The sequence below is a fragment of the Pipistrellus hanaki genome (assembly GCF_964339955.1).
Source record: "Pipistrellus hanaki genome assembly, chromosome: 1".
NCBI lineage: Eukaryota > Metazoa > Chordata > Mammalia > Chiroptera > Vespertilionidae > Pipistrellus > Pipistrellus hanaki.
Window position 1 is genome coordinate 70,837,293 of NC_140503.1, and position 15,598 is coordinate 70,852,890.

Consider the following 15,598-nt stretch of genomic DNA (forward strand, 5'->3'; position numbering starts at 1 on the left):
TATGGTCCTTTCCCAGTGTTGTCTTCCTGCCCTAATTCTACTTTTCTTTGATTACTTGCTTGGCGCAGTCTCTCTTAAAACCCGCCGAAAGGATGTTAGAATATTGTCAAAAGCGACAGAGCAGACTTAGAGTTTCACTAGTCAGCGGAGACATCGGCTTCTTCTGCTTCAACAACTAAAGCAAGATTCCCGAGTGGGTAGGCCCACCAACCTGAAGTCATGCCTTTATTTTCTAGTTCTGTAGTGCTTCCCAGTATTTGTTTTTACTTAAGAACTATTGTTTCTTAGTGCACGTGACTAGATATCAGATTATAAACCATCCTTCACGCCCCCTCATAATTCTCTTCCTTCCTTTAAGTATTCGACACAAGTTAGCAAGAGTTCTATCTATACCACAACTAAGGGAAATTTCTTAAAAATATCCCCCCCCCCCCCCCAATGGAGCTTAACTTTGTACTCCCTTACTTTACTTGCACACCCAGGGTTGTGGGGGGCACCTAGGAAGGGTGAACTCTCTGGAAGGGTGAGGCAGGGGTACCCATGCTCTCAGTAAGAAGCGTGACGGACGCAGCCAGTGTACCAAGCATGTTTTACAAGCATCTTGGTACATGGATGTGCCAGGAAGTGTGTGAGGATTCTCTCCTCCCAATATCACAAGTGCTTTAAACAAACAAACCAAAAGGCTGCCGCTCCTGCTCACAAGCCATCCTTTGCCGAAGAGGAGGTACAATGTGAGTCATCTGTTAAATGAATCAGCATTACCAATCAGAAGTCTGGCCTTTTGAGAAAAGCTGTTTTGCTTAAGTTTCCTTGGCTTTTGCTATTTTAGAAATAAGGACCACTTGAGTATAGATAATGGTTTCCTTTGTATGCCTAAGGCATAGCCAGCATTTGGCAACAGCAATGATAACGTGATCCTGTTTATCGTCTGAGTGACGGATGGCAAGCAAGCTCTACCCATCCCTACATCCTTTGACTCTCCCTCCTTAAAACCTGGGATACCTACCTGCCCCTCCAAATATTTTAAGGGAATATTAGAAGTAAATATTCTATGGAAGCATACATCTTCAAGACCATTCTATGTTACTCCTGAGTGTATTGCATCATGATTATTTGATGAATGTTAATTGTGTTCAATACGGTGAAATTTTAAAACGGAGGGAATAGACAAGGCGCTGGTAAATGCTCACTTACCTATTTCATTTGATCAGGTCTTACTAATGTCTGTGTGTCTCTCAGGTGATTTTAACCTAACGGACCCTGAGAGAAAACCCAACGGGTCTGTTCAGGTACAGCTGGATTGGAAGTCGTGCTACCTGTCTCCCGCGAGCCTCCGGAGACCAGACGCTCAGACGGAGGAAACCGGCCCCGGCGCAGAGATCTCATCTGAGGAGGAAAAGGCTTTCTTTCCTGCCCAGGTAGCAGACCTCCACCCATCCTATGGAGCATATTTGGAAAAAAAAAAAAAATAGTATGAAAACTGAAGGGGAAAAAGTTCCTTCTGTGAACGTCGTGTGTTCTGCAGACTTAACCGGCGCCCTTCATACTGCCGCGAGGCGTCTCCTGGAGCCAATCACTGGGTTTCATTGTGGGGAGGAGAAAGAGTTGGCATCTCTCAGCTCTGTGACAGGAGAGACCTGACGTCTCATGCTAGCCTTCAAACCCCTTTCTTGAGAATCAAGGCTGTTAACTATCATCTTCTAAGGCTGTTTCTGCTCCTTTTACTCTGGACCAGGTGGATTCTGCTGAGATTCCCATCGAAGCTGCCCGGTATCCAACGAAGAAGAAACCTCCTCCGGTGGCAGAAAGAAAGGAAAGGGAACACCAGGTTGCAAACTACTCAAGGAGAAAACATGGCAAAAGAACAGGCATCCAAGGAAAGAACAGAATGGAATATCTTAGTCGTAACTTCTTAAGTGGAAATACACTACAGGTAAGGCCTTAGACATCTGGAGAACTAACATGTGAGTTGCAGTGTCCCCAAATACATTATTCTCAGAGGAAAAAGTAGAAGCAAACACCCAAGATAGGCAATAAATCACGGCTTTTTGTGGCTACTACGTGCTTCCACACACAAGTAATTTGATGAACCTCTGGACTGTCCGATTCAATGGGACAGATTATGTAATCTGCAATTTATGCTTAGAACTTTAGTACCTGTTTTTACTAGTCCACTTCAACTGCAATTAAAACAAACTAAAAGATAAGTGTTGAAGTATTGCCCTGGCTGGTGCGGTTCACGTGGTTGGACGTCATCCTGTACACCAGAAGGTTACCAGTTTCCTCCCAGTCAGGGCACAGGCCTGGGTTTGGGGCTCGAGTTCTGATAGGGGACATGGGTCAGTGCACTCTCTTTGTCTCTCTATCTATCTCCCTGTCTGAGAAAGGAGGGGCGTTTGTCTGAGGCGTCCCTTGAGATGAACTTTAACCATGCAGGTAGGTGTTTGGACATTGAGAATAGCTGCCAGCAAAAAAGACTATGCTGTGCAGGCAGGACGGGGGCAGGCCTCTTCGTGTGACCTTACATCAGTAAAACTATGACTGCCAGAGGAATTATGCCACACGAATAGTTACAGTTGCAAATTCACACAGCAATTTATTTTTCTTTTATTGTTGCAGTGGGTACAAAGCTTATTCACACGGGGCATACTATTACTCACAAAACTCCTGGTGCCGGGGCACAGGCTCAGAGGGAGCGCCCAAAATGGGGTTTCCTCTGGTGGCAGCAGCGGCGCCTTCTCTGGCTGCTGGTCAGGTCAGGAGTGAAGCTTCTGCCTTCAGAGGTCCCTGTGCACAGCTCGAATCCATCTGAGGCCCCACCGTTGGGCCCGGAGTGGAGCTGAGCGAGGCGGGGAAGGGGACTGCCCCCAAACTGAAGGCCATCAGCCAAGATAACATCCAGCAATCAGAGCCACTAGCACAGCGCAGGGATCAAAGAAATCAGCCTCGACCAGGTGTCCAGCGACCAAGCAATGATCCCTTCGAATGGTGTTCGGGGACCCTTCTAATAGCCTGTAGTACCCACGGCAGTCCAGGGGGGAGTAGGGGATCCTGGTAAACAAAATGCATAACAAGATCTCAAGTTTAACAGTAGTTTCAATGGACATATCAGTAAACAAAACTGTAAGCACTCAGTCACACTCTGGGGAGGGGGAGGAGTATATGTCTTCAGGCCTAGGGTTTCAGGGCAAGTCACTCTCAGTTCAAATCCTCATCAATGGAATGCACACGCTTCAGGACATGGGGGGCTGTGTTCTTAATATCTCACTTTAAGTTTCAGGATGTTAACTTAAATCTTTTAAAACCTTTTTAACATTTTTTGGCATTTTAAAACATTTCTATATTTTACTACAATACCCCCTCTCCCTCTTTCTCTAAAAATCAATTGGAAAAAAAAAAAAAAAAAGAACAAGTATTTATTGAACACCTACTGTGTGCTTGATACTGCCTTTTCTTCATAGGAAAGTGGATTCAAGTTACTATGTAGCACCTAAAAATATGTACATATGAGATTATAATTATGTGTTATGTGATTTTATATTACATTATTATGTTATAACTAGAGGCCCAGTACATGGATTCATGCACCAGTGGGGTCCCTCGGCCTGGACAGCTGAAACTGGCTCTCTGACATCCTCTGAGAGGTCCCAGGGTTGCAAGAGGGTGCAGGCTAGGCTGAGGGATCCCACTGGTGCACGATTGGGCCAGAGAGGGGCTGCAGGAAGGCTCCAGGGCATGTCTGGCCAGTCTCGCCCAGTTCTGATTGGCAGCAAGCTAACCTACCAGTCGGACTGTTGTTCCCCTGGTGGTCAGTGCTCATCATAGCAACTGGTCAAACAGTCGAATGGTCAGACACTTAGCATATTAAATTTTTTATAATATATATATTTTATTGATTTTTTACAGAGAGGAAGAGAGAGGGATAGAGAGTTAGAAACATCGATGAGAGCTGAGACTGGTTTGGCTCAGTGGATAGAGCATCGGCCTGCAGGCTGAAAGGTCCCGGGTTCGATTCCGGTCAAGGGCATGTGCTTTGATTGCGGGCACATCCCCAATGGGGGGTGTGCAAGAGGCAGCTGGTCGATGTTTCTCTCTCATCGATGTTTCTAACTCTCTGTCCCTCTCAATTCCTCTCTGTGTAAAATCAATAAAATATATTTTAAAAAAAGAAAAGAAAAGAAACATCGATGAGAGAGAAACATTGATCTGCCGCCTCCTGCACACCCCCTACTGGAGATGTGTCCGCAACCAAGGTACACGCCTTGACCGGAATCGAACCCGGGACCCCTCAGTCTGCAGGCTGACGCTCCATCCACTGAGCCAAACCGGCTTCGGCTAGACTTTTATTATCTAGGATAATTTGTATTGCATTAATTATATATTAATGTGATTATTAATTTTATTAAATAATTATAATTATACAATATAATTATATGTGATTTTATTTGTTGTATTTATTCTGTAGCAGGTGAACTACACTGAATGGAAATTCTCAGACTTTAACAACTCCGTAGGTGATTATTTAAAGAATCAGGAAAAGGAAGAGGAAATGACATCATTCCCTTCAGCACTGATACAAAATGAAGCTCTCCATCCTGTAATTGGTATTGTCTTTTTAAAATCTGATTTTCCTATTTAATCATTGAATTATTTTATCTATCAAGACAGTTACTTCATCTTCATTGCTCCAGTTTTTATGGGAATTTAGTTTGAAGACCCTAGGCCTAGTTATATGTTACATTGGGCTGGTTAGACCAATTAGGGTTGGAATTTTCAAAGAAAGTAGCTTTCTATGTATTTAAAGCTAGCTATAGCCAGTTTAGTTACATAGCAATTATAAGATGTTAATCACTCCAGGGTCTTATGAATTATGGTTACAAAAAAATAGAAGGAGGAGCATAATTGGCTCATTTGTGATTTGAATCCACATTTTTTGTTGTTGTTAATCCTCACCCAAGGATATTTTTTCCATTGCTTTTTTAGAGAGCGAAAGAAATGGAAGGATAGAGGAATGGTGGGAGGGAGGGAGAGAGAGAGAAACATCAATGTGAGACACATCAATGTTGCTGCCTTCTGCCCATGCCCCAACCACAGGCTGACACTCTAGCCACTGAGTCAAATGATAGCTTTATGGGTAGAGTAATCTTGGTTGTAGTGCTATTCATCACTTTGAATAATTCTTGCCACTCCCTTTTTGCCTGCATAGTTTCTGTTGAGAAATCAGCTGACATTCATATGGGTGCTCCCTTGTAGGTAATTAACTGTTTTTCTCTTGCTGCCTTTAAGATTCTCTCTTTGCCTTTAACTTTTGGCATCCTATCTAATAAAAGAGTAATATGCTGATATCTAATCTATCTAATAAAAGAGTAATAATTGACTGTCACTCCAACACACAAGATGGCCGTCCCCATGAGGTCAAAGATAGCCACCCCCATGTATACACAAGATGGCCACCACAAGATGGCTGGCAGGAGAGGGAAGTTGTGGACAATCAGGCCAGCAGGGGAAGGCAGTTGGGAGGGACCAGGCCTGCAAAGGAGGGCAGTTGGGGGTGGTCAGGCCTGCAGGGGATGGCAGTTGGGAGTTGGGGGGAGACCAGGCCTGCATGGGAGGGCAGTTAGGAGGTACCAGGCCTACATGAGAGGGCAGTTAGCAGGGTCCAGGCCTGCAAGGGAGGGCAGTTGGGGGGGACCAGGCTGCATGGGAGGGCAGTTAGGGGGGACCAGGCCTGCAGAGGAAAGCAGTTAGAGGCAACCAGGCTGGCAGGGGAGTGGTTAGGGGGTTATTGGGCTGTCAGGCAGAAGTGGTTAGGGACAATCAAGCAAGCAGGCAGGCAAGCAGTTGGAAGCCAGCAGTCCTGGATTGTGAGAGGCATTTTCCATATTGGAGAGGGTACAGGCTGTGCTGAGACACCCCCATCCCCGCCCTGTGCATGAATTTCATGCACCAGACCTCTAGTTTTAATTATAATGTGTTTTGGTGTGGGCCTCAGGGTTCATCTTGCTTTGGACTCTCTATGTTTCCTGGACATGTAAGTCTATTTCTTTAACCAGGAAGTTTTCTGTCATTTCTTCAAATAGTTGTTCAATATCTTGCTATCTCTCATCTCCTTCTGGCATTCCCATAATGTGAATGTTGTTATGCTTGAAATTGTCCCAGAGGCTCCTTTCACTATCTTCATATTTTTAAATTATTTTTGCTCTTCTAATTAGATATCTTTTGCTTCCTCATATTCCATATCATTGATTTGATTCTTGGACTCCTCTACTCTCCTGTTGAATCCCTATAAATTATAATTTATTTCAATTAGTGTATGCTTAATTTTTGACTGGTCCTTTTTTGTGTCTTTTACTTCCTCACTAGACCCTTGAAAGTTTTATGAAGATCCTTGAGTAACCTTATAACCATGGTTTTTAACTCTATAACCAGTAGTTTGCTTGCTTCCATTTATTTTATTTGTGATATGTTTTTTTGTCTCCCCGTTTGGCTGCTTCCTTGTGTTTATTTTTATGTATTTGGCAGAGCTGCTATGTCTCCTGAAGTTGGTAGAATGGTCTTGTGTAGTAGGTGCCCTGTAGGGCTCAGTGGCTCAGCATCCTCTGTCACTTGAGCTGGGCACTCTAGGTGCGTCCTTGTGTGGTCTGTGTGCAAAGTCTTATAGTTGAACCTTGATTGTTGTTAATGTCACTGAGAGGAGTTAACCTCCAGGACAATTGGCTGTGAGGACCAGCTTCAGCTACAGTGGCAGAGCTGCTGTGCAGGAAATACCCTTATGGAACAGGATTTGAGTCAGTGGGGCTTTGGTACTCACTGATTCGTCCCCTTGAGTGTGTCACTTACGGATGTCTAGAGTTGTAACTGCTATGGTTTGAAGCTGTTTACTGGGTGCGCTGGCTCTAGGTCCTCCAGGGAGGTGTAAAATCAGCCACTTCCTGGGTCCACCCTGTAGGAACTATTTGTATTGGGCTTGGAGGTGCCCAGTGAAGGCCCAGCTATGAAGCAAGGTAGCTTGTGCAAGTTCAGGGCCTTTGGCTTTTTATTCATAGATTTGGGGCATGCTGACCCAGCTGCAGCTTGTTTGAGAGATTTTAGCAAAGTATGAAGCCAGAGAAAGGACAGGCCATTCATATGCAAAAGTTACTGCAAATAGGTTGGGTGGGGCTGAAAATTGGATGAGGGTGGGGTTTCAGGAAATCACTTGGGTGGAGAAAACATATATGGCTGCCAGTCAGCTTTCCAGCATAGGAACAATGTACTGTGACTTCAGTCCAGGAGAAAGTCACCCTCCAGTTCCTGTCCCAATTCTAGGTAATTAAATTCCTCTCCATATGTATCTGGGCCCCCCAGAGCCTCACCCTGGCTCTAGAGTTCAGACGAACTGGGACCTTGTAGTTCAATTCATGTACCAGCCCTTTAAAAGAAATACCTGGGTCTCCAGCAGCCTCCGTGTCACTGAACCCCAATCCCCACTGGTTTTTACAGCCCGTAGTTATGAGGACCTTTCTTTACAGCTCTGGAACCCTTGTTTGGGGGTCTGGTGTGTAGCCAGGATCCCTTGCTCCTCACAGGTGTCTCTGCAGAGATGATCTCCCTCCTGATTTAAAAAACAATCTAGCCTGTTCTTTTTTTTTTTTTTTTTTTTTTTTTTTAATATATTTTATTGATTTTTTTACAGAGAGGAAGAGAGAGGGATAGAGAGCTAGAAACGTCAATGAGAGAGAAACATCGACCAGCTGCCTCTTGCACACCCCCTACTGGGGATGTGCCTGCAACCAATGTACATGCCCTTGACCGGAATCGAACCCGGGACCTTTCAGTCCACAGACCAATGCTCTACCACTGAACCAAACCGGTTTCAGCAACAATCTAGCCTGTTCTATGCCTCTGCCCCTCCTACCAGTCTCAGTGTAATTTCTTCTTTACTTCTCTAGTTGTAGGACTTCCATTCAGCCAGCTTTCAGGTGGTTCTGAATGATGGTTCTGTGTTTTTGTTGTAATTTTGATGTGGTTGTGGAGGCAGTGAGTACAGGTGTTTACCTATACTGCCATCTTGGTTCTTTTTCCAAATTTCTTTTAAACTAAGGCAAGGCTTTTGTGTTACAATTAGAAGTAGACATGATTTCAGGTTACATTTGTAGCAAACTAGCTCATTCAAACCAACTCTCCCATTAATGACAACTAAAAAGCTAAAGTTAGAAATAATAATCATAGGACGAGAAACCAAGATAGAGGCATAGGTAAATGCCTAACTGCAGCCTCACACAACAATTTCAAAAAGACAACTAAAATACAAAATGGACATTATCCAGAACTACAGGAAAGTTGACTGACTGGAAATTCTACAACTAACTAGAAGGAAAGAGAAAACCAGAAGGAAAATCAGAGGAGCTGTAAAAGCCTAAGATATGGAGACACAGTGAACGCGTGGGAAGAGGATGGAGCTGCAGAGGAGGGGGTGGCTGAGAGTCTGGCTGGCATTCCCTAGCGGGAAGGAGATAAAAGCTCTAGACTGCACTGAACCCCACTTCCAACCCTACTTCCAACTGCACTGAACCCCAGTTCCAGGCTCATTGAGGGAGAGACTAGACTGTCTGGTAGCGGGCAAAACTCGAAGGCACCTTTCTCTCAGAGGTGCTTGCAGCAAGTACCAAAGGACACTGAGGAACACTGAGACTCTCAAATCTCTCAGGAACCTCATAGGGCGGGGCTGACGGGAAGCCAAGGCTGTAGGCTCCACTCTGAAACTCCACCCCATCCAAGCTGAGCAAAGAGGCTTTTGCAATTTTGCAAGTCTAGTCGAATCAGGCTATCTCCCGGCCTAGACTCAGCTGATCCTGACAGCCAATTGGCCTGGAGGTCAGTTCCTCCCAGTGATACCAACAACAACCAAGACTTAACTACAACAGGCTGTACACACAGTCCACAAAGGGGTGCACCAGGAGTGTCCACCTCAGGTAACTGGGAGGCTGACCCACTGAACCATATTGAACACCTTAACACACAAAGCCACCCTACCAACTCAGGGAAGCAGCGAAAATGCCAAGACAAGGAAACAGATAAAAAATGAAAGAAATGGAGGACAACAAGCAACTGGATATAGAGTTCATAACCACAGTTATAAGGTTTTTCAAGAATTTCCTAAAAAAAGGCCGACAAAATAAATGAGACCTATGAGGATATGAAAAGGGATCAACTAGGAATAAAGAATACATTGTATGAAATAAAAAAATATTATACAGAGTCCTGAAAACAGAATGGAAGATCACAAGAATCAAGTCAAAGATTTGGAACACAAAGAGCCAGAGGATGCTCCTCCACAGAAGCAAGAAGATAAGAGAATCCAGAAAGTTGAAGATAGTGTAAGAAACCTCTGGGACAACTTCAAGTGAACCAACATCAGAATTATGGGGGTCCCAGAAGAAGAGAGAGAGCAAGATACCGAAAACATATTGGAAGAAATAGTGACAGAAAACTTCCCCCACCTGGTGAAAGAATTAGACTTACAAGTCCAGGAAGTGCAGAGAACCCCAAACAAAAGGAATCCAAAGAGGACCACACCAAGACACATCATAATTAAAATTCCAAGAGCAAAAGACAAAGAGAGAATATTAAAAGCAGCAAGAGCCAAGCAGGTAGTTACCTATTAAGGAGCACCCATACGATTATCAGCTGATTTCTCAAGAGAAACTATCCAGGCCAGAAGGGAGTGGCAAGAAATATTCAAAGTGATGAATAGCGAGAACCTACAACCAAGATTACTATATCCAGCAAAGTTATCATTCTGAATTGAAGGCCAGATAAAGAGCTTCACAAATAAAAAAAAGCTAAAGGAGTTCATCACCGCCAAACCAGAATTATATGAATTGCTAAAGAAGGTTCTTTAGGAAGAGGAAGAAAATAAAGATAAAAATTATGAACAACAAATACGTAACTATCAACAAGTGAATCTAAAAACCAAGGGAATTAAAAAATCTAATGAACAATATTAACTGGTGAATATAATAGAATCAAAGGTATGGAAGGGGAGTGGACTGACTATTCTCAGGTAATAGGAGAGTGGGGGGTGTGGGAAGAGACTGAGCATAAACTGTGCACCTATGGATGAGGACAATGGGGGGTGGGGAAAGGGCAGAGGGTGGGGTGGGAACCTGTTGGAGGGGAGCAACGGAGGGGGAAAAAATGAGGAACATTTGTAATAATATGAACAATAAATATTTATTTAAAAAATAATAAGTATAAAAATAAAAAGCTAAAGTTATATATTTTTAAATCTTAATATTTCTTAAAAGCATTAAAGAACCAATAAGAGAGGGAAACCCAGCTAGCATGGCTTAGTGGTTGAGCATTGACCTATGAACCAGGAAGCCACAACTTGATTCCTGGGCAAGGTATATACCTGGGTTGCAGGCTCAATCCCCAGTGTGGGGCATGCAGGAGGCAGTTGATCCATAATTCTCTCTCATCATTGATGTTTCTATCTCTCACTGTTTGAAAAATACATTGCAAATATTAATGTTAACCAATAGAAATTATAGAACTGCTAAATACAGAAATGTAAACCCTACCCGTGTGGCTCACTTGGTTGGAGCATTGTACCATCCACCAAAAGGTGCTGGTTCGCTTCCCCATCAGGGCACATACACCGGTTTTGGGTTTGATACCAGGTCTGGGTTCGTATGGGAGGCTTCTCTCTCATGTGGATATTTCCCTCTCCCCCTCTTCCTTTCTCCCTCTCTCCCTCTCTCCCTCTCATCTTCTCTCTCTCCCCCTGACTCCCATCTCCCTTTCTCTATAATCAATAAACATGTCCTTGGGTGAGGATTGAAAAAACAAAAACAGCCCAGTCTGGTGTTTCTAAGTGGTTAGAGCATTAGCCTGAGCACAGAGGGTTGAGGGTTTGATTCCTGGTCACGGGCACATACCTGGGTTGCAGGTTTGTTCCCTGTGCTCCCCGTCCCCCAACAACCCCGTTGGAGCCATGTGGGAGCAACAAGTTGATGTGTTTCTCTCTCATCGATGTTTCTCTTTCTCTTTCTCTCTGCTCCCCTCTCTCCTCCCGCCCACTCTCTGAATAACAATGGAAAAAATATCCTTGCTTCTCTAGTAAGGATTAAAAAAAGAAGCAAATTAGACACAACTGAAGTGAGAGCTGGTGCAAATATCCAGAGTAAAGCAAGGAGAGACACCAAGATGGAAAATACAAAAGAAGAAAAGAGCCATAAAAGATAGAGAGGGGGAAAATAAAACAAAGATAAAATGAGGATGTACAAGGAGAAGAGAAAGGAGGGGACAAATGCAGTATTTAAAGTGATAATAACTGAGAGTTTCCCAGAACTAATAAAGATATTAAAGCCTTGCCCTAACCAGTTTTGCTCGGTAGATGGAGCGTTGGCCTGCGGGCTCGAGGGTCCCAGGTTTGATTCTGGTCAGGGGCATATGCCTTGGTTGCCGGCACATCCCAGGAGGCAGCTGATTGATGTTTCTCTCTCATCGATGTTTTTAACTCTCTCTTCCTCTCCCTTCCTCTCTGTAAAAAAAAAAAAAAAATCAATGAAATATATATGTTTTAAAAAAAGACATTAAGGCCCGGCTCGGTGGTTGAGTGTTGACCCAGGAAGGTTTTTTTGTTTTTGTTTTTTTTTTAATATAACCTTTACCAACTTGGGCTATTTGGGAAGAATAAAGACCACACTCTACAGTGGGCTGTATCACTAAGCATAGAGTTCACTATTTGTGGCCTACATTACATAGAAAATAGAAAAAGAAAAAGAAGTTAAGCATATCGTTCACAACTCGGCAATTCTCTTCCTTTAGCAGATAAGGAACCCTGTGAGGAAGCTTCTGAGGTCAGCGAAGCACAGACCACAGACAGCGACGACATAGTGACACTCATCCCGCAGAGATGTCCTAAGGCAGTGAGTACTTGGGTGGCCATTGAGCGGGTGACAGACGGTAAATAAGGGCAGCTAGTGCGCCTAATGACCAGGCATGTGAAGGTCAAGTCTAGTTTTAATAAGCCTGGTGGGGAATTGAAGTTACTGAGTTAAGTATACTGTACATTGAGAGTGACTAGAACTCTGTTGATGCAGTCAGATGAAAGGATCTCTCCTCTTTGGACCCCCTTGCCTGCCCTCTTCGTCGTGTAGAGTGATCCACCTCCAGCCTGCGTGAGGCCCCTTCCTGTAACTCCACCGGAGGAGACTTGGGGAGGCTTACTTGGGGAGGTGGAGGCTGGAAGAGAGGTTCTTCCTGGGAGGGCTTAGAGGGATTATTCCGTTTCTGAAGTTTCCGACCCAACCTTTAAAACCCGTCGTTACCATTAGTTACTCAACATTTCAGTCTCAGATCTCCTCAGGAACTAAATGAGGACACACACCCTGGCAACAATCATTGTGCTAGAATCTTGTGGTTTGTACACGAGGTAGAAAACAATCACTCTCTCTCCACCAGGATGCTCCCTGGCAGGTTTGTAGGCGCTCAGTAGACAGCTGTTGAATGAGTGACTGAGTGAAAGATGGAAATCTCATTGAGGATTAGGAACTTCGTTAGAAACAGTCAAGTATAGGTGACTTAGAATCAAGGGAGTAGATTATGTGATATAAACTCTAAAGGTTTGCAAGAATCCAGAAAAAGGGAATTTTGCAGAGGTCAGAAAACTTACTTGAAAGTCAGAACCAGTACTGAGGATTTGCAGGAAAACGAAGGATATTGGCGTGGGGAGAAACAACTCAAAGTCTGTAGACTTAAGCAGTGAATATGGGAAATAGTTAAGTTTACCCGCTTATTGAACTTTTATCTGTCATATCTCTTTTAGACATTATGTAATCCACGTCCTGAGAAAAGTTTATAAGACAGAGCAGAGCCACTGCATGTTAGAGCTAGACAACGTCTTAGAGATGATAAAGGTGAACACAATTAAATGGTGTGTCCGGGGTGACAGATCTCATTAGTAAAGGAGCCAGAGCTCCAGTCAAGGTTTCTAAACCAGGATACCTCAGATTAATACAAAAAGCAGCCAGCTGGTCAGCACATTTTTTAACTACAAGGTAGACAGATTACATTAAAATATTACTCTAAATTAAAGGCTGCTGAATTAATCTCCTTTTCCAAAATCTTTGTGTACCCAAAAAAATGTTACTTGAGAAACTGACTAGACAATCAGTGGGTCCATGCTGTCTGTCACTACTGGAGCCAATTAAGCAGAGACAGGGTTGAATCATATGTGAGCGTTAATTCCAATACTACAGGCAGTACAGTACAGCAGCAGGTCATCCACAAAAATCTGCTCTGCAACCCCCTCCTAAGCCAGCTGTTTCTATAGAGTGGGACAAAGATTACGTGGGGAAGTAGGGACTACGGACATGGGGAAGGAGGCTATGCAGGTTGGGGTGAAAGTCCATTGTTTAGGCAAAAAGGTGGTTAATCTTTCCACGATAACAGGCAGTTCTTGAGTGAGAATGGACCACATTTAAAGGCTGACTCCCTGGTCCAAGGTTGACTCCCAGGTCCCAGGGGCACACAACTCCCAGCCAGGTCAGAATGTCCTTTCTTTAACCAACACAAGGCAATCACGGTGAACAGAGCACGATTAATATTTCCCATAACCATAGCTTGCATTCTATCTTTGTCCCATTCCTAAAGGCCCTCTGTGCTGATCTTCTCCCTAAGAATCCCCTAGGCATTATCTCAGTGGCAAACGTGGTTTCCTCCACATGGAGTCCCATTCCTGGTCCCAGGAAGCAGTCTCCCTCTCTGAGTGGACCATAGAAAACGTTCCCCTCCCCGTCCAACAGCTGCTAGTGAGAAGGGAGCAATCACTTACATTTGCTTCCAGGCTTCGGGTTACTGTCTTTTAGCTGTAGTGTGTATCAAAAACCTCAAAGTTTATTCTCTTTCCTTATACTCTTAATTTCAGGTGTGCAGAATGTCCCCTTATATATGCTAGCTAATTAATTGTGGTAACTCTTCCCCCCAGCCAAATTAGCTATCACACCTGAACTAATAAACTGAGGGGAACTGCCTGTCTGATACTAATGCTGCCCGCATAACTAACTGCTCTTAGGGTTTCTGCAGCAAATTCAAATGAATTAGTATACACAGTGGGTAGTGTGATTTAATATTACTAGTTGTATATATTTTTCTTCTGTTCAATCCCAATAAAATTATGCAATGCAACTAGCTCGTGTAAAGGATTCTGGGTTAAATTAAAATATGGAACCTTGTCTTAGTCAGTTTGGGCTGCTATAATGAAATAGCAGAGACTGGGTGGCCTAGAAACAACAGCAGTTTATTTCACAGAGTTCTCAAGATCAGGGTGCCAGCCTGGTCAGATTTTGGAGAGGATCCTCTTCCATGATGCCTACAGTTAACTATCTTCATAAGGCAGAAGGAGAATGAGCTAGCTCTGACCTCTTTGAATAAGGGCACTAATCCCATTCATGAGGGCTCCATCCTTGTGATCTAATTATTTCCCAAAGGCTCTATCTCCGAATACCATCACTTTGGGATTGGCATTTTGTTTGTTTGTTTGTTATTAATACTTACCCAAGGATATTTTTTTCTATTGATTTTTATTTATTTATTTTTTAGAGAGAGTGGAAGGGAGGGGAGGGAAAGGAGAGAGAGGAGAGAGGAGAGAGGAGAGAGGAGAGAGGAGAGAGGAGAGAGGAGAGAGAGAGAGAGAGAGAGAGAGAGAGAGAGAGAGAGAGAGAGAGAAGGAAAGGAGAGAGGGAGAAACACCAGTATGAGAGAGACACAATGACTAGTTGCCTCCTGCATGCACTCCGACCCAGGCCAGGGACTAGAACTTGAAACTCAGGTATGTGCCCTTGATTGGAAATTGAACCTGAGACCCTTCCACGCATGGGCCAACACTCTAAGCACTATGCTAGCCAGGGCAGAATATATGTATATTTTATTGATTTCAGAGAGGAAGGGAGAGGTAGAGAGACAGAAGCATCAATGATGAGAGAGAACCATTGATTGGCTGCCTCCTGCATGCCCCACACTGGGGATCGAGCCCACAATTGGATTTGTTCCCTGACCAGGAATCAAACCATGACCTCCTGGTTCATAGGTCAATGCTCAACCACTGAGCCACACACATTGGGCTTAATACATGACTTTTGAGGTAGTACGAACATTCAGTTCATAACAAACCATATGAAATTTTCATTTTTATAGATAAAAATATTGTGTTTCATATGGTATTACCTAATAGAAATGAATAAAGCCTTCATATGTAACTGGCTCAGATGTTAATCTTATTCATTCTCCTAATTCACCTTTGTTATCAGAACAAATTTGATGTAGTTTGCATAAATATGAGTTTCTGATCATCTGCTATAGGTTTATTTGCAATTTAAAAATTTAAAAAAAAAACATTTTTTATTGATTTTTTACAGAGAGAAAGAGAGAGGGATAGAGAGTTAGAAACATCGATGAGAGAGAATCATCGATCAGCTGCCTCTTGCACATCCCCCACTGGGGATGTGCCCACAACCAAGGTACATGCCCTTGACCAGGATCGAACCCGGGGCCCTTCAGTCCGCAGGCTGATGCTCTATCCACTGGGCCAAACCGGCTTCGGCTGCAATTT

The 15,598-nt window shown here is 43.7% G+C and overlaps 1 protein-coding gene across 1 annotated transcript in view; it reads left to right on the forward strand.

The window, feature by feature from the left end:
* The window catches only part of RPGRIP1 (RPGR interacting protein 1), a gene marked incomplete at its 5' end in the record, with an annotated part of 59,496 nt that overhangs the window by 30,789 nt on the left and 13,109 nt on the right, over nucleotides 1–15,598 (forward strand). The window contains 4 exons of the mRNA XM_084864710.1: nucleotides 1,240–1,418; nucleotides 1,736–1,933; nucleotides 4,466–4,604; nucleotides 11,815–11,915. Of these exons, the coding sequence (XP_084720836.1) occupies nucleotides 1,240–1,418; nucleotides 1,736–1,933; nucleotides 4,466–4,604; nucleotides 11,815–11,915 (617 nt within the window). The remainder of the gene's footprint in view (nucleotides 1–1,239; nucleotides 1,419–1,735; nucleotides 1,934–4,465; nucleotides 4,605–11,814; nucleotides 11,916–15,598) is intronic.